We start from the raw sequence: 20,350 nt of genomic DNA, 5'->3' as shown, positions 1-20,350 counted from the left end.
GCTGGTGCTTGCTCCTCGCCTTCCCTTTCTAAACCAAGGATTGTGCCAGGCTCTGCTTTTCGCTGCTTCCACCAAGTTTCTGCTCCGATCTCTCGGCACCACTCGGTTTTGATCAGCCCGCAGAGAGCCCCCTCCCTGCCACGCATGGCAAGAGCCGGGGAGCAGCAAAACTGCTGCCTGCTCCCCCCAGCTGACTCTTTCCTCTCCTGCTCTGCCGCACACGCTCCCTTGGCAGGGAAACAGCAGGCGAGGATGGTGCAGTGGAGAGGCTCAGACGCGGAAAGGGGTTGGGAGGGGAGAGGAATCGCAGTGTGAGCAGCAGCAATATTAAGGTGACTTTTACCAATGTCCCCAGTGGGACGATCACCGTATTTCTTCTTGGCACTACAGCGGTGCCCAGACCCCCCGACTCGGCATCAGCATCTCACTGTGTTTGACGCCACCCAGACGTGTAATCAAATGACACGCCTTGCTTGAAACGGGGGGGAAACTGAGGCACGGAGCCGGGAACTGAGCTGCCGGGTGACCTTGGACAAAGGGCTTCCCCTCCTGCCTTTGTCTATATAGACTGTGAGCTCCTTGGGGTGGGGACAGTCTCTCACTGTGTGTCTGGGCAGCACCTGGTACCCCAGGGTCCATACCACCTCTGGGTGCTACTGGAATATACCTGGTAATAATTTGACTATCTGTGGTAGGTATCTGGCCCCCCATCACCACCATATCTGAGCTTCTCCCATTCATCAATGCTGTTACCCCCATTGTACTGCGGGGGGACTGGGGGATTAGGGGATGCACCCAAGGACACAAAGGACAGTTGTGGCAAAGCAGGGCTTGAACTTGTGTCTCCTGAGCTCTAGGCTAGCTCAGCCCTAACCCCTTGCTCATCTCACGAAGGGCAACAGCAAGGTGGCAAACAGTCGTATATGACAGGCGGGTCCCGTTTCACACCCACTTTGCGCTGGTGATAATTCAAGTTTGCAGGGCAGCGGAGAATCTTTATTGTTCCTTCCACACTCACTTAACTTATTCCTGATTTACAGCAGCGAGGGAAGACTCTGCCCCTGAGGTTTGACCTCTCTACCCTACTGATCAGCCAGTGTCATCTTCAAACAACCCTTGGAAGCGAGCACTGGGGGAGGCATTTCAGTTCTCCAGGCTGGATTTCCAGGGGGGCCAGATCTCCATTTCCAGAGTTCCCCGGTGGTGGCATTAGGAGTCACAATGGGATACAGGGATCTTGCAAGGCTTTTGGACCCAATTTAATCCTCTGAACAAACACACCATCTCCAAAGGAGAGACCCACTTAGCAGATAACCATTGCTATCCCTGCACTTCAAATCCTCTGCTGCCAGATTGAAAACTACGTTCAGTTTCCCCTCTTGCCCTCCTCATTTCACCTGCCAGCTTTCAGCCTGGAGAGGATGACTGCTATTTAATCTTAAATTACACCTTTGTCAAAAGCACATTCCGTGAGCACTGGGGGCATGTCGCTAGCATAGCGGTGACCAGAGCGGGCCCCGAAGCTGCTTACCTGGGTTTGATTCCTAGCCAACATGACAGTGAACGGAGCTGTTTTAAGGTGATCAGTTGTTGTCCGTGACCACTGGAAGTTAATTGACTTAATCTGCAGCCAGGAGAGTTAAGGTGGATATTAGGGGAAAGTTTCTAACTCTCAGGGGCGTCAAGCTCTGGATCAGGCTCCCAAGGGAGGTTGTGGAAGCCCAGCACTGGAGGTTTTTAAGAACAGGTTGGACAAACCCCTGTCAGGGCTGGTCTAGGTTGACTTGGTCCTGCCTCAGCGCAGGGGGTTGGACTAGGTGACCTCAGGAGGTCCCTTTCGGTCCTACATTTCTATGATTCTCTGAGCTACCCTGGCTGGGAGCAGGGGATGCCAAGAAGCCTCGGGTGGCTTCCCCCCATTCCTGGCAGGGAATAGGGAGAAGGGGGTGGGGAAGCCTGTGGGGCAGACAGGGGCCAGCAGGGAGCTGCCAGTGGAGCTGAGACTGGGCTGTCAGTGCCCCACACTGCCCCTCTTAGGTCGGTGGAAACGCTCCAGGTGAGGACACTCACCACCGGCTCAAGGACATGCACTGCCAGTAGTTACTGTGATGGCTGTAAGTCAATCTAATATTGGTTGACTTAGGTTTGTAGTGTGGACATGCCCTCAGGGTCATGAGTTTTCCCTTCAAAGGTGGCTCCATCTCACCCCCCGCCCTGTCCCCCCTACCTCCACCCCGACTCCTCTGTCCCTGCTGGGCCGCACTCTGGTACACTCAGCCAGCTTGCTCCCTGCAACCGGAATACGAACGAACCCCCCCCCCCTGGGCTTCCGCAGCTCAGAACAAAATCAATTACTTGCAAATTGGTGCTCATCCCCCCCCATCCCCCCAATGGGATTGGCAGCCGCTCGTAAGCCTGGCAAAGCGTCCTTGAGCGAGGCTGTAATTTTCGTCCTCGAGCCCTTCTTATCCTGGGCAGTAATTACAGCCCTGGTGGCTGGTGCATTTTAATCAGCCTTTCCCTGACTCCCAGGCTGTGAGAAGTGACTATTGACATTTTTGTACAAAGAGCCTTGGCTGGATACATCCGCTAGCCAGCGCCGTCCGTTGCAAAGGGAGCAAGTTGCAGCTGGAGTGCTCCTTCCACACGGCGCCTCTGCATTAACGTCGTCCTGCCATCCTCACTCGGGCAAAACTTCCGTTGCGCTCTAGGGGGGTCATGCCTGAATAAGAGCAGAGCAAAAAGACCTGACCCTGGGAGCTTCTCATTATTATGGTGGTGCCAAGAGGCCCCCCAACCAAGCTCAGGGTCCCACTTCCCCAGGCGCTGTACAAGCACAGAAGAGGAGGCAGCCCTCCCCTGAAGAGCTGACAATCGCAACAGATCAAGAGGGAAAGTGACTCACCCAGCACAGTAGCAGAGCAGGCACTAGCTCCCTGGTCTGCTGAGTCCCCATCCAGTGCTCTATCCTCTGGACCATGCTGCCTCTCTGGGAGCTCCCGGAGCCTCCACACCCCTCCTTGACTCTGGGAGGCGCTGAGGGGGCTTGGCCCCATGCCTCTGCCATCCCATATGACAGTGCTGGCTCTGAGTCAGCTGCTCTGCTCAGCCCCTGCTCCAGCCATTTCCTTTCAGGATGCTGATTGATGCCTGGGGAAACTGAGGCTCAGGCCAAAAGCAAGGCAGGGCTGCAAACACGTAGAGCTGTTCCCTGGAGCGCAGGCCCCAGGGAGCTGCCAGCCCGGGAACGTGCTCACCCAGGGTGCAGGAATCAGGCAGGAACACTGTGTGTGGCTCAGGGACAGAAGCCTAGATCCTCAAAGTATTTAGACTCCTAACAGCCTCATGACCCTTTGAGGATTGGGAGCCAGATTGGGTGGAGCTCTGCTCTGCCTTCTTCCCCACTGATCCAACTTCTCTCAGCCCGTGACTGCCCTGCTCAACTTCTGCTGCGACATCAAGGCCAAATCCCTAGGGTCCTTACTCAGTTTGCACATTACCTTTGCCCTTAAGGGGAGTTTGCCCAAGCACGGGACTTCAGGATCTGCCCCTTGCCACGCGCAGCCACTGAAATGCTGCCACTTCTGAGGTGGAGAGGAGAGAGGAAGTCAACTGGCTACCCCCTGGCAGGAAGTGGAGGGGAAATGTGGGTTAAGGACACCAGGGTAAATCCATAACAATGCCCAGCCCCAATTCCCTGCCCGCCAGTAATTTGCTCCCTCTCCTCCCCACGTTCTCGTGGCCTGTTTGCCCACACCCTAATAGGGAGAACCAGCCTTGCACTCTTCTCTCTCGATGCCAGTTAGGAGCTCAAGGTGTCTGTGGCAAACTCCATCTATCTATCAGGCATCAAAGGGTAAAAGCCCCACCCCCCATCCCAGCCGTGGTATCTCACAGCCCCTCCTCACACCATGTCCCCCTGAGTTCTGCCCATGTTGTGGTCAAGACCTCATCTGATGAAAGCTGAGTGCAGAAGAACAAGGCATTGGCCCAGCAAGGCTGAGGTCTGTCTCCAGCCAGGGCCCAGGCCTAGTGCTAGGAGGGAAGGGAAAGGCTTCTCTTGGTACAGTGGGCTGAAGGCTGCATGTAATGAAGGAGACGCTGTGCCCCGAAGTGTGTGGTTAGGTTACCTGGGGAGGGAGTGTGTCCAATGGCCAGAGCGATGGAGATGCTGCTACTTCCCAGCTTCACTTTTCTAGAACATCGCGACCCAAAGGCTCCCCGAGCAGCATGCAGCCTGCACTGGCAGAACTCCTGCCCCCTCTGCCGGAATGCGGCCACCTCTGGGCTGCCCCACCTGCTTCTCCAGAGGGGGGCGGAGGAATCCCTTCTTGGCCAGTGGAGCGTGGCCATGATCCAGTGTAGAATGGGGCTGGGATGCCCGGCTTCGCCCCTTCGCAGCTGGACAAGTGGCAACACGGATACCTGGGCACCACGTTTGTCCTCTGCTCATAATGTCCATCTTTGCCCTCCTGCAGACCCCTGGCCCTTTGAAGTGCAGAGGGGCCAGCTTCTCTCTGCCAGCACAAGTGCCCCCCAGGAGGACCTGATTAAAGAGCAAGGTGACAGCTGGGGCTAATCATGAGTGGAACACAGGTGTGAATGGGGAGGGGCCTTTACGAGGAATGGCAGGAGGGCTCTGGGGGAGGCTGAGGACAGCAAAGCAGCACAGGGGTAAGTCTGCTGCCCGTCCTGAGCCGGAGAGCCAGGGCCGGGAGGCAGGAGAGGGCTGAGGGCCTTAGATCAGCGGTGGTGCTACTCTGCCAACCTTGGAAGCCAGGAAGATGCTTGGAAGGTCTCCTGTGGGGAAGGCTGGGGCGGCCGTGCTGCTGAAAGGGCAGGTGAGTCTGGACGGTGCAGAAGATGCTGGAGCAGGGGTGTGCGGCATGATGTGGGACTGTGTTTTGGGACTGCCCCAGACCAGGTGCACCGTGCGGGGAATAAATACAACGCGAATTGGGCTTTCCAGGACGCTGGTCTGTTTATGGGATAATCAGCTGGCTCCGGGTAGGGTCCTACTGGACCCAAGAGAACTTGTGGTGGAGTCTCTAAGAGTGGGTTGACACGGCCATTAACAACAGAGGTGGGAGGGTCCCAGAGCTCTGGCTGCAGCCGCAGCCCAAGCATCTGCACCCGTTGGCCGAGCCCTGCATGCCCGAGGCAGCTGGCACGGGCCAGCCGCAGGTGGCTGATTGCAGTGTAGACACACCCTATAAGACCAAACCTAAGAGCCCTGGAGACTGAATCTTCTGGTTATGTTCTGGCCCGGCCCTGCCCTGGGGGCAGAGGAGAGTCAGCCAGCAATGGGGGGGACTTGGACCGCTGCCCTCTAGGAACGAAGGGGACGTGCCTGCAGTGCCCCCTTCTGCCCCTGCCCCGACGCTCTGCTGAGCGGTGGTTGCATTTGTGACACACGCACCTGCCCAGCCCATGAACCTCCGCTGGGATTTGCAGCCAGGTCTCCAGCAAGGAAAGGCGACACCTCCTTATTCTCACTTTGCCCCCCCCACCTCTGTACCTGCCCCCTCCTCCTTCAGTCCCACGGGTCTGCCACTCCCACGGTCCATATGCCCTCTGCTCCCTCCGCCCAGGAAGTGCTACCAGGCCCCTGCTTTGTTGTTCAGCCAGCCACAACCGTATGGTCCTGGACACATTTATCCGGCCCTGCCAGGGTATCCCTCCCCCAGCTGCTCGCCTCTCCCTGGCATTAGTCTTACCCCTTGCCCTGCCCCCCCCCAGTTCTGCGCTAGCTCTCTCCTGCGGCTCCCCCATCCATGAGTGAGTGCCAAAGGGGACAACGTAAAGCCGTGCGGGCACTGGTGGAGCGGGAAGCCGGGCCAGCGTTTCCTCCTTGCTACAAGGGAATCTGCAGGAGGCGGGAGCCCCCTTCCCACGGTGCCCTGCCCGCCCCCCACAGGGCTGATTTTTTGGAGGCTCTGCAGCTCCCATTGACTTGGGTGCTCAGCATGTCTGAAAATCTGGTCACAGGGAGAGTGCAGGGGAAGTGTCCTTGGGGGGGGAGGGTGGAAAGTCGCGGGCACTTGGGTGCTGGCCTTTGGCCATCCCAGTGTTGGCCAACCCCACACACCTTCCTGGTTCCACCTCAGCCAAACTCCACAGCTCTTTCTTCCAAAATAGTTTATTAGGAGACGAAAACTCAGGCTTAAAAAAAAAATCCGCCCCCCCCACCCCAAACACAGAGAAACACCGAATATCCCAGCATCCCCTGCCAGGCCCCTCCTGGCCATGTGGGCCCCCCCTGGAGAGAATCGCAGCATGTGCCCCACTCTAGCCAGGGACACAGGCTGCTCTGGCACCAGCTGGATTTCGCAGGCCTCGCTCTGGAGAAGGGCTCTGAGGCCCCAGGCGGGGTCAGTCCCCACCACCTCAGGTGTTCTCCCTATGCCTCCCTCTCTGATATTAGCCTGGGGAACAGGGTCCCCAAGGGAAGTGGGGGAGGCACCTAGGCAGGGCTCACACTGCCTTGCTTAGGGGGTTCAGTTCCAGCATCTTAGCACTGGTGTCCCGTCGATTGTCGGGGGCCCTGTGCCCATGACCTCCAGCAGTCTCTCTCTCTCTCACACGTACAGCTCCAGACGCTCCACCTCTGCCTGGCGGCTAAGCCGGATCCCAGCATGGGGCTTGGTGCATCGCAGCTGTCAGGCGTGGTCAGTGCTGCCTCGCTGAACTCAGAAGCGAGCTCCTGGCTCCTGAGGGGTTGTGCCCGCCCCCCAGCTGTGCCTAGCCATTTCAACTCCCCACCCCATCCTCTCCGTGCACCCCAGGAGAGGCAGTGCTAGGAGCCGGCAGAGCCTGAGCTCCCTAGCCAGTGTCCCCGGGGCCTGCCTTGAGTATTAACCAGCTCCGCACACGCTGGGGAGAGCAACCCATGGCTTTCCAGCCCTTCCCCTTCCCTTTTCACCAAGGGCCCCAGGTCCCCCTTGCGCCTCTCTCAGACAGGATCAGATCCCATTTGGAAACTGCACGGACCCCTTCCCCGCTGCCTCTGGATCCCCCTGCTCCCCCCAGCCGCTCCAGGCTGCCCAGATGCCTGCAGAGTGGAGCTGCAGGGCGGTCTGGTTTCCGCCTTTGAGGTGATTTTGGGGCTACGCACCCAGAGGCCACATGCCGTGGGGCCGGGAGGGACCGACCCTTCCTTTCCGCGGAGCAGCCTGTGCCTGGGCGGCTCTGTGCAGGTCCCCACCTTCCCTCCTCAAGCCGAGGGAGCACAGAGAAGAGACTCGAATGTGGGGCTGGACGGGCAGCGCTGGGATAAATGTCTCCAGTCCCAGACGGGTGTCACCAAAAGGGGGAAAGGGGCAGTAAAGGAAGGAGAAATGTCAGACAATTAGCAGAGAAACCTCCCAGTCCATGGAATCCACAGGGGACCTGGCGGGAGCCCCGTGTTTAGGCAGCGACCGTACCCCAACCCGGGGTGGGGGGCGGGGGTGGAAGGCTGGATGGGGGCTGGAGAGTCTTGTTCCCCTGCAGCTCTGGCCTGGGTGAAACGGCAGCTGCCCAGGGGCCAGGCTCCCCTCCCCTGTGAATGCTGGAGCCTCCGAGGAGCCAGCTGCCCCCGCTCTTTTTACCCCCCTTCTCTCTCACTCGTTCACCACATGTGCTCTGCTCCCCTGCCCCCGGGCAGGCCCCCAGGGCAGCACTCCCGTCGGTGCCCCCCTGCCCCGGCTGGGGTCCTGGCCAGCGGTGCCCAGCCCTCCTGCTCATGTCGTCGCTGGCCGGGCTTGGGGGAGACGGCCGGGGGCGTTCACAGCTCCTCGGCCGGCTCCAGCTGCACCTGGCTGGGCTGGCTGGGCTCTGTCCAGGCCAGCGAGGCCGCGACGGGGCCGTCGTGACTCAGCCCCTCCAAGTCCGAGTGTCCGTCCTGCGGCAGGGCCCCCGTCCCGTTGGCCTGTGGAGCCTCTGCCTGGGGCCTGCTGGCGAGCACGTGGCTGCTGAGGAATTTGCGGAGGACGCTCTGGGCCTCGCCGGCGTACTCCGTCCACACGGGATTCTCCGGCTCCTGGGGGCTCTCGGCGGCATCCTTCCTCAGGGCATAGACCACCCGGGAGGAGGCATCGTTATGGAGAGACCTGGAGAACACTGCCACGGGGTGGCGGAGGGGGGACAATCAGTGAGGTGTCTCCCAGCGCCAGCCGCCCAGCACCAGGCCCCTCTCCCCACCCTTCCCCCACATGTTGTGAGAATCATTCTGCACCTGATCGTTCTTTATGGGGCACGGAAATTGCTCCGCCCAGCACTGCCAGGCAGCCACCTCTGGGGTGGAACTGGACAGCTGCATAACAGCATATGGCAGTGCTGCCTCGGCATCACATTCTCCTGGTGCTGAAGTGCAGCCACCTCTGGGGTGGAACCGGACAGCGTAATAGCATATGACAATGGTGCCCTGGGATCGCGTTCTCCCTGCATTGAAATGCAGCCACCTCTGGGGTGGAACTGGACAGCTGCATAATAGTATACGGCAATGCTGCCTCGGGATCGCGTTTCCCCCACTGCTGAAATGCAGCCACCTCTGGGGTGCAACGCGGCGACTGTTTAACAGCTCACAGCAGCCCCGCAGTGCTCTGTGGGCCCAGAAATGAAAAAGAACCAATGTCTAGTGAAAGCTCCATGGGGCATTTAGGAAGTCAGGTTGGCATTCCGACTGCAAAAAAAAAAGTGCCAGGGGAATTTTTGTTAAACCAAATTTTAATGTAAAGCCCTTGGGTTTTACTTTGATTGGGAAGTCAGCAGCTTCCCAGCCCAGCCCCTGAATGGCGGGGGCGGGGGTACTGCCTGTGGACAAGGGTTTCGCTTTAGCCCTGCTTACCCCTCCACCGATGTCGTCTCACGTCAGTATCCTCCTGGTGTTACATACTGGGAAACTGAGGCACGGACATGAGGACAGTGCCTTGGTCACCCAGTGAGTCATGGCAGAGCTGGGCTTGAAAGCAGCTGTCCTGTTGCCCAGACCTTAACCACAACACTGTCCACTGCCAGTGGGTCTGGGCAGGACCCCTCAGCTCCCAGGTAGCAGCCGGCATGTTGTGGACCCCTGGACTCCCACTGCATTCTGCACATTACCAGCACATACCTCTCACCGGCCCAAAGTCACCTTCCTGCTCCGCTTGATTGGGGGTGAAGGGGCTGATGGAGGGGAAGACGATCAGGGCAAAGGAGAGCAGCAGCACCTGCGAGCCACAGGGAGAGAGACATCAGCTGGCCCCCCGGATAGTCACGGTCTCCTGGCCCCCCTGCCTGTGGGTTGTGGGGGCAAGAGGAGGGGAACTTGGGTACTAGCCAGAGGACCTACTTCAACTTCCCTAGAGACACTGGGAGCAGATCATGAGTCTGTGTCTGTCTGTCTTCCATCACCATTCATACCCTAATGTCTATCTGTCTGTCTGTCCGTCCATCCCCATCCTCAGTCTGTCTATACATCCATCTTCATCCATACCCCTCTGTCTGTCTGTGTGTCCATCCATCATCCATTCATCCCCATTCATACCCCAATGTCTGCCTATCTGTCTGTCCATCCCCATCCTCAGTCTGTCTATCCGTCCATCCATCCCCATTCACACCCCAATGTTTGCCTGTCTGTCTGTCCGTCCATCCCCATCCTCAGTCTGTCTATCCGTCCATCCATCCCCATTCATACCCCAATGTCTGTCTGTCTGTCCATCCCCAGCCTCAGTCTGTCTATCTATCTATCCATCCCCATTAATATCCCTCTGTCTGTCCATCCATCCATCCCCATACATACCCCAATGTCTGCCTGTCTGTCCATCCATCCATCCCCATCCTCAGTCTGTCTATCCGTCCATCCATCCCCATTCATATCCCTCTGTCTGTCCATCCATCCATCCATCCCTATTCATACCCCAATGTCTGTCTGTCTGTCTGTCCATCCCCAGCCTCAGTCTGTCTACCCATCTATCCATCCCCATTCATATCCCTCTGTCTGTCCATCCATCCATCCCCATTCATACCCCAATGTCTGTCTGTCCATCCATACCCCCAATGTCTATCTGTCCATCTATCCCTATTCATACCCCTCTGTCTGTCTGTCCATACATCCCCATTCATACCTCTCTGTCTCGCTCTCTTTCTATCCCCGTTCATCCCACTTCTCTCTGACTCTCTATCGGCCCCATACACTCTGTGATGTTTGTCTGCCCACCTGTCCATCTACCCTTCCTTGCCTGTGCCTGTTCCTGTGGTATCGGAGCGCCATCCTGTGGTCAGCAGCAGTGGGGTGGGGAAAGCTCCACGGAGCCAGACCATGCCGGAGCCCACCCCCAGCACAGAGGCAATGGCAGAGCCGGGGGTGCTGCCAGTGCAGCCCCCAGCTGCTGCTGTGCTGTACCTCCCCCCCAGGAATAGGGGTCTCGTGGCTACATGGAGGCAGTGGGGGGAAGGGAGATGGAGAGGGCCCAGGAAGTCTTACCCAGCAGAGCCCCCTCCCTCCCCTTGCCCAGGCCCAGCCCCCCTTGGGGGCATCAGCAGAGAAGGGGGCAAATGGAAAGAGATCTCCACGCACTGCGATGCAGGTCCCCGTCTGGGCAGCTTTGTTAGTCGACTGCACCACGAGGGTCTGGAGTTTCCTCAGTTGCTCCAGGAGGGACCTGGACGCAGAAAAGACCCAGTCAGAGGCAAGCACTGAATGGGGGGCATTGCACCCCTCCGTGGGGCTCCTGGGGCAGACCCATCCCTCGGGCAGTTAGAACTAGAGAGTGGCATGGACAGGCTGAAGTGGGTGACTTGTGCTAAGTGCAGGGAGCCAGTCTGCCCTGATGGCCGAGGTGGGAGCTAGCAGAGCCATCTCCAGGCGGGATCTGGGCAGCTTGCACTTCCAGGGGGGCTGGGGGAGGCATCCCCTGGGCTCTCTTTGCAGCCGGATCACCCGGTTATTCAGGTTAAGGGGGAGACAGCCAGTGCCCCCATCCCGCCCGCTGCAGGGAGCTGGGACTCACGAATTCTGCTTCTCCAGGTGCAGCACTTTTCTTTGCAGTTCTTGGTTCTGCGCCGTGCAGGCCGACATCCTGGGGGGAAAACCAGGGGGAGGTGTGAGCCGGTGGGGGGCTGAGACGGGAAAGGGGGCAGAGATACGAAGTGGGATGGGGGCAGAGACGGCTCCGTGGGGCAGGGCTGGGTGGGAACTAGGTAGGGACATGAAGCAGGTTCCCCCTCGAGCCTGCACCGCCCACATCCCAGCCCAGGGGCATTCTGCCCCCGTGGCCCAGCGGTAAATGACTGCACGAGGTGCAGGGCACCGGGGATTGGGGCCCAGAGCCAGCCAGCTCCAGCCTGAGGCAGGCAGCTCCTGCTCGGCTGTGTGGAGAGAGCGGCTGGGGTCTCACCGGCTCTCCAGGCCGTCGATATATTCCTTCTTCTTCTTCCGGCTTTCCTGAGCCGACTGCTTATTGCGGATCTTCCTACGGATCTTCTTCAGCACCCGCTCCTCGTACTGCCAGAGAGAAGGGCAGAGCCCGGACCGTGGCGCTGGGGGTGGGACTCCCTGACTGGGGTCCTTCCTAGCCCACAGCCCATCACTCTGTGGCCCTGCAGAATAGATACTACTGTGCACCTCTCACTGGGGGGGCTGGAATGCTCTGCAGGGAGCAGTTACCTGATCCCCTCCCCAAGATGGGAAACTGAGGCCCCAAGAAGGGAGGGGACCTGCTCAAGGCCCCCTCAGTGGATAGGACCCAGGAGTTCTGACGCTAACCAAACTCCCTCGGCTGAGATGGCCCAGTGGGAGCACAGGTTCCGGGGATGGTGAACAAGCCGGCCCCGTCGCTCTCCCTCCCCTAGCCCCACAGGGCTGATCTCTCCTGTGTGAACAACCCGCTTCCCCCAGGGCCTAGGCATCCACCCAGACCCATCCTACAAGCCACCCCCGTGGCCCATTCACTGTCCCTCGCCCCCACCCAGGCTCTGCCGCTGGGGTCCAATTCAACCCTGGGGTGAGTGAGTACCACCACACCCCTGGAGTCGGTGGCATGGCCATGGCCTACACCAGGCCTAGATTTGGTCCAGGAGCCAACAGCAGGCCAGAACCTATGGCTGTGTCCACAATGATCCCAGCAGGGACCCCTGTCCCATGGGCCCTCCATGCCCCCAACCCCCTCCACACCTACCCCGCTGGCTCTCCATGCACTGGAAGGATAAGGCTCAGCTGTAAAGGTGACCCCGGGGGATCCTGTCCCTTGGCCTCTCCTTACCTTGGTGAGGGGCAGCTGGGTGGGCAGCGTGACCCCCTCCTTGGCCAGCAGCTTCTTCTCGTCCTCTGTCAGCACCAGTTCCTGGCAGTGCCCATGACTTTGTCTCAGCAGCGCTGGGGTCATCAGCTGCTGCTGCTGCTGCGTCAATGGCACCAATTTGTTACCCCTGGAAGCACCTTGCCCCCTGCCCCCACCCCGGTGCTGCTCCAAAAGCCCAGCCACACGGACATTCTACTCGCTGGGGGGACCATCCCAGGGGGTAGGGCAAGCCCACCTGACCCCTCTGCAGACCTCCAAGTGAACCTGCTAATGAACTCCTAATTAACACACACTTGGCCCAGTTGGCCATTTCCCTGCAGCTCACGCTGTGGTGTACAACAGATGCCCCGCTCTGCTCTGGGGAGATTTTACATGCCTTTGCGCGGGTGCAAATGACTGCGCAAGGTGCAGGACAAGAGAGAATCGAGCTCTTTGGGCCTGACCTCCTGCAATCCAGTAATTACAGAGCAAATGGGTAAGGATGGATGGAGAGTGGATGTGAATGGATAGATGGAAGTATAGAGGGACAGGTGGATGGATGGAGGCTATAGAGAGATGGATAGATGGATACAGTGAGATTGGGGAGGATGGATGGACAGTGGGTGGGAACGGGTGAACAGGTGGATGGATGGAGAGTAGATGGGAATGGGTGGATGGATGGACACGAGGGATGGATGGATAGTGGGTGGGGACAGGTGGACAGATGGATGGACAGATGGATGGACGGGGAGATGGGGGGACAGGCGGATGGATGGATGGGGGGATTGATGGAGAGTAGATGGGGTGGATGGATGGATGGGGGACAGTGGGACAGGTGAATTGATAGTGGATGGGGATGGGTGGACAGATGGATTGATGGATGGATGGACAGATGGGTGGACAGGTGGATGGAGAGGGGGATGGATAGTGGGGACGGGTGGACAGGTAGATGGATGGAGAGTGGACGGGAATGGATGGATGGATAGATGGAAAGGAGCACAAGGGGATGGAGGGGGGATGGATAGTGGGTGGGGATGGGTAGACGGATGGATGGACGGAAGGACAAGTGGATGGAGGAAGGATGGATAGTGGGTTGGGATGGATGGACAGGTGGATGGATGGATGAATGGATGGATGGACAGACAGGTGGACAGGTGGATGGATGGGGGGATGGATAGTGAGTTGGGATGGGTGGACAGGTGGATGGATGGAGAGTGCCTGGGGATGGGCAGGTGGAATGCAAGGCCCTCACCATCTCACAGCTGCTGGACAGCAGCAGGTCCTTCACTGTCAGGGTGCAGGAAGCGGCGATCTGAGCGGGAGCAGGCAGGTCGTGACTCTTCTCTGAGAAAAAACCAGGATTCCACATGTCTGGGATGAAGGCCAAGGGGAGACAGGGAATCGGTGTGATCAATGCCCTGGGCCAGCTGAGCAGCTTCTTGTTTGGGGTGTCTGGGCCCCAATCCACTCCACCCCCTGAGTCCCCTGCAGGACTCCCCCTCGCTGGATTCCTGCTGGGCCTGAGGCCCCTGCTTGGCCCCTGGGCAGAAAGGGGGTGAAATGCCCCCGAGCCGGACTCCTCCCGCGCCTCGTGGGAGCGACTCACCACGCAACACGGGGTGGAGGCTGGCGGAGCATCAGGCCCTGAGTGTGCAGCTGAGCCTGGGACTTGGGGCTCCAGCTGCCGGACCCCCCCTGCCCAGCTCCCCCTAACCTGCTCTGGCTGCAGGTCCCCGCTGTGCCGGGGATGGCTGCAACCAGCGGGATTTACCGCCATCTGCTGGTGACTCGGGGTTTTACCGGAAAGAGCCACTCGCGCTGCAGTTCCACGCGGGACGGGCCTGTGTGCTCGGGAAGGACCGCTCAGCCCCCACGCACAAGCTGCGTGCGCACCCCTCTGGGCCCCTCTGCCCCCTCCAGCTCTGCACCCCAGGATCCCCGCCAAGTCCCCTCCCAGCTCCCTTCACCCCGGGCTCCCCACTGACCCCCCCAGCTCTGCACCCCAGGCTCCCTGCGGAGTCCACTCCCAGCTCCCTTCACCCCGGGCTCCCCACTGACCCCCCCAGCTCTGCACCCCAGGCTCCCCGCGGAGTCCACTCCCAGCTCCCTTCACCCCGGGCTCCCCACTGACACCCCCAGAGCTGCACCCCAGGATCCCCGCCAAGTCCCCTCCCAGCTCCCTTCACCCCGGGCTCCCCACTGACCCCCCCAGCTCTGCACCCCAGGCTCCCTGCGGAGTCCACTCCCAGCTCCCTTCACCCCGGGCTCCCCACTGACCCCCCCAGCTCTGCACCCCAGGCTCCCTGCGGAGTCCACTCCCAGCTCCCTTCACGCCGGGCTCCCCACTGACCCCCCCAGCTCTGCACCCCAGGCTCCCCGCGGAGTCCACTCCCAGCTCCCTTCACCCCGGGCTCCCCACTGACACCCCCAGAGCTGCACCCCAGGCTCCCCGCTGACCCCCCCAGCTCCCTTCACCCCAGGCTCCCCATTGACCCCCCCAGCTCCCTTCACCCCAGGCTCCCCGCTGACCCCCCTCAGCTCCCTTCACCCCGGGATCCCTACTGACCCCCCCAGCTCTGCACCCCAGGCTCCCTGCTGAGCCCCTGCTCCAGCTCCACACCTGAACTCACCAAGGTCTATGGAGACTTCAGCCTCCCGCAGGTCAGCCCGAGGCAGGCTGGGAGCGGGCTGGGCCTGGGAGGCCTCCTGGTAGGGGTACGCCGGCTCACCGGGCCCTGGGCTGCCTGTGGGCACGTAGTGCTGGGGGCTGTCGAGCTGGTCTGAGTTCGGGTCCTCGGAGATGCCACTGTCGCTGGCTGCAGGGGACCAGATCGGGGAGTCAGACCCAGAGTCCCCTGAGCCCAGGATGGAGCTGAGGAAATCCTCGTTCTCCTGGGCACCGGGCAGCTGCTGGAGGAGAGACAGAAATGAGACCAGGCCATGAGTCACCCACGGGAGGGGGAAGCAGGGCATGGATGGAGGGCATCGGCTTGCCCATGGGCACGCCCTGCCAGAGCGTGAACCAACTGGGGGTGGGAGTGGGGCTGGGACTGAGGTTCCCGGCACTAGTGCATGGGGTGGGGATCCCAGTGCACCCAGGGGAAGGGGTGGGGATCCCTGTGCACCCGGGGGAGGGGGTGGGGTCGGCCTCCCCCCCCCGGCACTAGTGCACTGCACTGGGCAGATTCGTCAGTGACTTCTTGGCCTTCCAGGCAGAGGGGTCCCTGGGGAACCCCTGGTTGGGAGACCAGGCTGGCGTTTCCCTCGTGTGCCCCTGCCTTCTCCCGCTGGCCCCGGCTCGGGTGGCGGGGGGACTCACACTCTGCTCTGACCCAGGCCAGCCAGCCGTGTGGCCCCCAAACTCCACGTTCCGGAGGATCCCGTCCTGTCGGTCAAAGAGCAGGTCCAGCAGCTCCAGGCTGTCGATGCTGCCCATTTGGCAGCTGGAGGCCATGTCTGCTAGGGAAGAGACACACCTTAAGGCCAGGCCAGCTCCCTGGGCACCCTGGGGTGCAGAAGTGGGGATGGTCTCAGCGGAGAGCTTGGGGTGCATAGACCTGGGGGGGCTCAGTGAGGAGCCCGGGGTGCAGAGCTGGGGGAGGTCAGTGGGGAGCCTGGGGTGAAGGGAGCTGGGGGGGTCAGTGGGGAGCTGGGGGTGCAGAGACCTGGTGGAGGGGCTCAGTGGGGAGCCTGGGGTGCAGAGAGATGAAGGGGGCTCAGCAGGGAGCCTGGGGTGCAGAGAGATGAGGGGGGCTCAGCAGGGAGCCTGGGATGCAGAGCTGGGGGGGCTCAGCAGGGAGCTCAGGGTGCAGAGACCCGGGAAGGCTCAGCAGGGAGCCTGGGGTGCAGAGAGCTGAGGGGGGCTCAGCAGGGAGCCCAGGGAGCAGAGCTGGGGGGGCTCCGCAGAGAGCCTGGATGCAGAGCTGAGCGGGGGCCTCAGTGATATAGTGAGACCTGGGACGGGAGGGTGAATCCCTCCTGCCCTGCCTCCCCTGGGGAATAATCTCCCCACCAGCTCCTCTTCCCTCTGCTTCATCAGCTCGTTGCCTGGCATGTGCCGTGTCCCCCCAGCCTTGGGATGGGGATCCCCTCCCCCGCCAGCCCTGCCCCCAGGCCTGGAAGTGGGGACGGAGTCCAAGGGGAGGGGGGAACATTCAGGTGCTTTCCCCTTCCCTCAGCCTTGGCCATGGAGCCTAACCAGGCCTCGCGGCTGGGTTTATTGCCTCTTCCTAGAATCTCCCCCCCCCCCCCCCGGCCCCCGCTGAGCCTGACTGGAGCCACATTTACTACTGGACCCTGGACCTCCAGCTTTTCTCGCCATCTGACTCGCTGCGTCCGCCCTGGCTGTCTCCAGCAGCGCCTCCTGCTGGGCGGGACCAACATTACAGTGTTTGCCCGGGGGCTGGCCCTGGGCGGCTCCCTCGAGGCCCACGCTTAGGGAAAGACAGGCCACTATTTCCCAAGGGAATGAGTGATTCTGGGGGGTTGACTTAAGTCACCATAAAGGGAGCTGCTTTTCACCTGCCCCTCTGACTGTCGGGCCCTTTAAAGTGTCTCAGGTTGGGCACCCAAAGTTGCTAGTCGCTGCTGAAAATCTTGGCTGTTGTGTAGACACAAAGAAGTGTGTGTGCAGGGGGTGTCTTTGTGTGCCTGTGTGCAAATATGTGCACCAGTACCCTTTAATGGAGGGAATCCAAACACCTGCCCTGTGTTTCATAGCCCCTATACTGCCAGCATCTAAGGGAAATTCTCCATTAGCTTAAGAGACAGGAAATGTTGCACAGCTGAGTTCTCTCCCCGTTGCTATGCTGGAGTTCCCAGGGGCTGTGGGGAGCACAGGGACACCCAATAAGTCCTAAGTGGCTATGGTCTGTTCTATTGCTTTGCACTGCTCTGTTGGGCAGAGGTTGGCATTTTGATAGTTCTGAGCATCCCCGCTTCCCCCATCTCTGCCATGCAGGAGGGAGGCTCCTGGGCCAAGCTGGTGACTAATAAAGGTCTCTCCAAACTGCTCCAAGCACGGGGGAGATTAGCTATTCTCCTCCATACAGCAGGTCACTGGAAATGGGCAGATGCCAGACTCCCTCCTGCATGTGCCAACCCCACCTCGTTGAGCCCCCGGAGATGAGGAAATGGTGCTGGCAAGCCCCCAAAGGCCAGTTGTCAGGACACACTGCCGACCTAGAGGAGGTGGCCATGCCAGCCACAGGGAGAGGGCCCTTGGCTGGAGAAAAGTGTCCAAAGCACTTAAATATCCCACCCTCCTGCCTCACGTAGGTGAGAACTTGGCTGGCCTCAGAGAGGCAAAGCAAGAGGACCTGGAACCTGGAGCATCCTTGCAACATCTTGGGCTCTGGCTTGCGCTCGTAGGATAGTCCTCAGCCTGCAGAGCCCTTTCTGGTGGTCCCTGCGGCTGATAGAGACGATGGAGGTGGATAGAGGACTGAGAGTGGGAGGTGTTAGCGGCTGCCTTTTGAAGGTTAAGAGGGGAGGTGACTGGGTGCTGGGCTCACTCAGTGTCCATCTGAAATAATCAGCAACTAATTGTTTCCTGGCAACCGGAACCTCTGAGCTGACTCCTGCCTGAGACTCACTCCACAGCTACAGAGCTAGGTTGATTTCATGGCTGTCCATTTTCTCCTGCCCCATAGCGTGGCCCTCCACAGGGTTCTGGGGCTGCCCTCAGGGTGCACAGGAGGTGGGATCAGGTTGAGTGCCTCTCAGCTGGTACCCCTGCCTCTCTTTTTTAGGCTCCCCTCAGAGAGTCAGAAAACAGCTACTTGACTTTGGGTCCTTCCCCCTCCACTGACAGGAGCTGGCTGACCTAGGGGAGAGGATAGCAGTTGTGAAACTGATCTTACGCTTGATTTTAGCCACATATGCCCCTAACTTGGGCTCCTGTTTCCCTGGTGAAAATCCAGCGCCGAGGGGCTCGCTTCTGTTGTACACCGGGAGGAATTGGAAATCGGTGGAACTGCGCCCACCAGGGCCAGCACAATGACAAAGAGCACCAGGCGCACTGCAGGGCTCCTCCCAGCCTACCCCAGCCTAAAGCAAACTGTGGCCCATTAATTCTTTCTTTCTGCAAACGCAACCCTTGGGCTCTGTAGTAACAGCAATAAGATTTTTCATTCCAAACGTTTTTTCCGATGCCAAACAGCTTTTCCTTGGGAAAGGGCCAATTTTGAAGAAATGTGGGGGCCTTTGTTGAAAAACCTGAAAACATTTCCCGCTTCAGCCACTGAATCATTTTCCTTGGCCACAAACCTAACGGTTTTTGGGTTGGAGTTTGGCTGGCCAAAATGTTTCAGTTTGGCGAAAACTTCAACCGGCAAATCTTGAAAAAGTCTCGTTTTGTTTTCATCTAAATCTTTTGCAGGTACCCAACAAATCAGTTCCCAGCCAGCTGAGCTCTGTAGCTACGCGGCCAGATTTTCAAAAGAGCTCAGCTCTCGTCTAGGTACTTAACTACAGGACAGATACTCCAGATCTTACCCCCCAGCTGCCCCTGTTGTGCTATGAAGGACCAGCTGAGCTCTTGTGAAAATCTGGATGCTTATTTGGCAGCCGTGCTGATTCATTTGTATCATATCACCAAGGACCCATGTCTTGTGAAAATTCTGGCCCTAAGAAACAGACAGGTACCAGCATTAATCACATTTTATAGGCGTCAGACGGATATTCAGTGACCGGATCTGGACTCAGTGCTTATAATGGAGATGCCAAATACCAATATTTGATGGTAAGTTTGAAAAATATAATGGAAAAAACCCACCACCCCAACCCGAGGCAGACCTTCTAAGGTAGCTGCTTGAGTCTGGGTGGGACTAGCAATCGGCAATCGGTTGTTATTAAATCACTCTTTGGCCAGTGGACTTTTCTGTCCCCCTGTCCCGACCTTTGTCCTGTTGTTTGTGTGGCACTGATAGTCAAACGCAGGGCTGCTAGGAAAAGACACCAAAAGGACAGATTTCTGGAGGAATTAGCCCATGGACTTACCTCTGTCTATAACAAAGTCCCACTCCAAGGGCCTCTGCTGATGCAGACAGGGGGTTCCCGGTGAACCCCCGGAATCACTGGTGGCTGGGATGAGTCTTCTCTCTCTCTCTCGGCTTCTCCCCAAAGCTTCTTTCACTCAGTGACAAAGTTTAAATTCCAGCTGAGCAGAAATAGCGTCAAGGATTGCAAAACCCTCCCCAGTTCTGATTGGACAGTGGGGCGAAGGGCTCTACACTGACTGACAGCTAGAGGGGAGCGGTAATGGCTGAGGGGAGCTGGGTAACTATTACCAAGATGTTTTTGTTGTTCTCCAAGCCAGAGTGGGCACTGGGCCGGCAGTGCAAAGTCCCAGCCCGCTCCATCTCTCTGTGAACTCTCACCCACTTTCAGGAACTATTTCCCTTTTGCTAGACCAACGCATCAGCATTAATCACATTTTCTGGGTGTCAGAAATAATCCCGGGGCATTTGGAAGATGTTGCTTTGGACTTGTGCCCTTATCTTATCCTGTATCATAAAAACACTGAACTGCCTTTCTGGCCTTCTGAGGCCAGGGTACAGGGCAGGACACCTGGATTCCTAGGTTCTACCCCCAGGTCTGGCCCTGACTTGCTGTGTGACACTGATCCAAGTCACCTAACCTCCGTACCTTGGTTTCTCCACCTATGAAATGGGGATAATGGTACTTACCTTCTTAAGCACTTTGAGATCGATGGATGTAAACCTCTAAGGAGTAGAAGGTTATTATCTTGCTCTGTCTTCTTTCTCCCTCAGTGGGTAGAATTCCCATATGGTACCAGGTGATGGAATGGGTGGAACTAACATCCTGAGGTCTGACCTGGCTCTCACTTGTACTGCCTGGACATTGACTTTAATGGAGTCACTCCAGATTTACGCCAGCATCAGTGACAACCCAATCAGGCCTCTTGGCTCTGGCCTGCCAGGTGCCTATGGGGCGATAGCACTGCTGAAGCAGCTCCATTGTAGCTTCTTCTAGCGCATGAGCTGTTCTCCCCAGTAGTGCAGTGGCTGAGCTTACCATGTTGCGCAGATACTAAGGTGATGGGCCCACTGGGAATCAGAGGAGACAGGCCACACATTCTGAACTTCATA

The 20,350-nt window shown here is 58.9% G+C and overlaps 1 protein-coding gene across 1 annotated transcript; it reads right to left on the bottom strand.

Annotated features, from left to right (window-relative positions):
- Positions 1-7,660: 7,660 nt before the first annotated feature.
- Positions 7,661-15,693, bottom strand: CREB3L3 (cAMP responsive element binding protein 3 like 3). Its single transcript, XM_050934497.1, has 9 exons — positions 15,559-15,693; positions 14,870-15,149; positions 13,492-13,610; positions 12,222-12,359; positions 11,358-11,464; positions 10,971-11,039; positions 10,538-10,622; positions 9,092-9,188; positions 7,661-8,100 (listed from the first exon to the last, which is right to left on the bottom strand). The coding sequence occupies exons 1-9, from the start codon at positions 15,691-15,693 to the stop codon at positions 7,766-7,768; spliced, it is 1,365 nt and encodes a 454-aa protein (XP_050790454.1). The 3' UTR covers positions 7,661-7,765.
- Between the last annotated feature and the right edge of the window lie 4,657 nt (positions 15,694-20,350).

Source organism: Gopherus flavomarginatus, chromosome 24 (genome assembly GCF_025201925.1).
Source record: "Gopherus flavomarginatus isolate rGopFla2 chromosome 24, rGopFla2.mat.asm, whole genome shotgun sequence".
Taxonomy (NCBI): domain Eukaryota; kingdom Metazoa; phylum Chordata; order Testudines; family Testudinidae; genus Gopherus; species Gopherus flavomarginatus.
The sequence above is the reverse complement of the archived record's forward strand: the minus strand, read 5'-3'. Positions and strand labels throughout refer to the sequence as shown.

Excerpts from the sequence above, each read along its gene's own strand:
- CREB3L3 (XM_050934497.1), bottom strand. The coding sequence starts at position 15,693 with ATGGCCTCCAGCTGCCAAATGGGCAGCATCGACAGCCTGGAGCTGCTG. Across the intron at positions 11,040-11,357 it reads ATCGACGGCCTGGAGAGCCG|GATGTCGGCCTGCACGGCGC; the intron begins GTGAGACCCCAG and ends TTTTCCCCCCAG. Across the intron at positions 10,623-10,970 it reads CACCTGGAGAAGCAGAATTC|GTCCCTCCTGGAGCAACTGA; the intron begins GTGAGTCCCAGC and ends TTCTGCGTCCAG.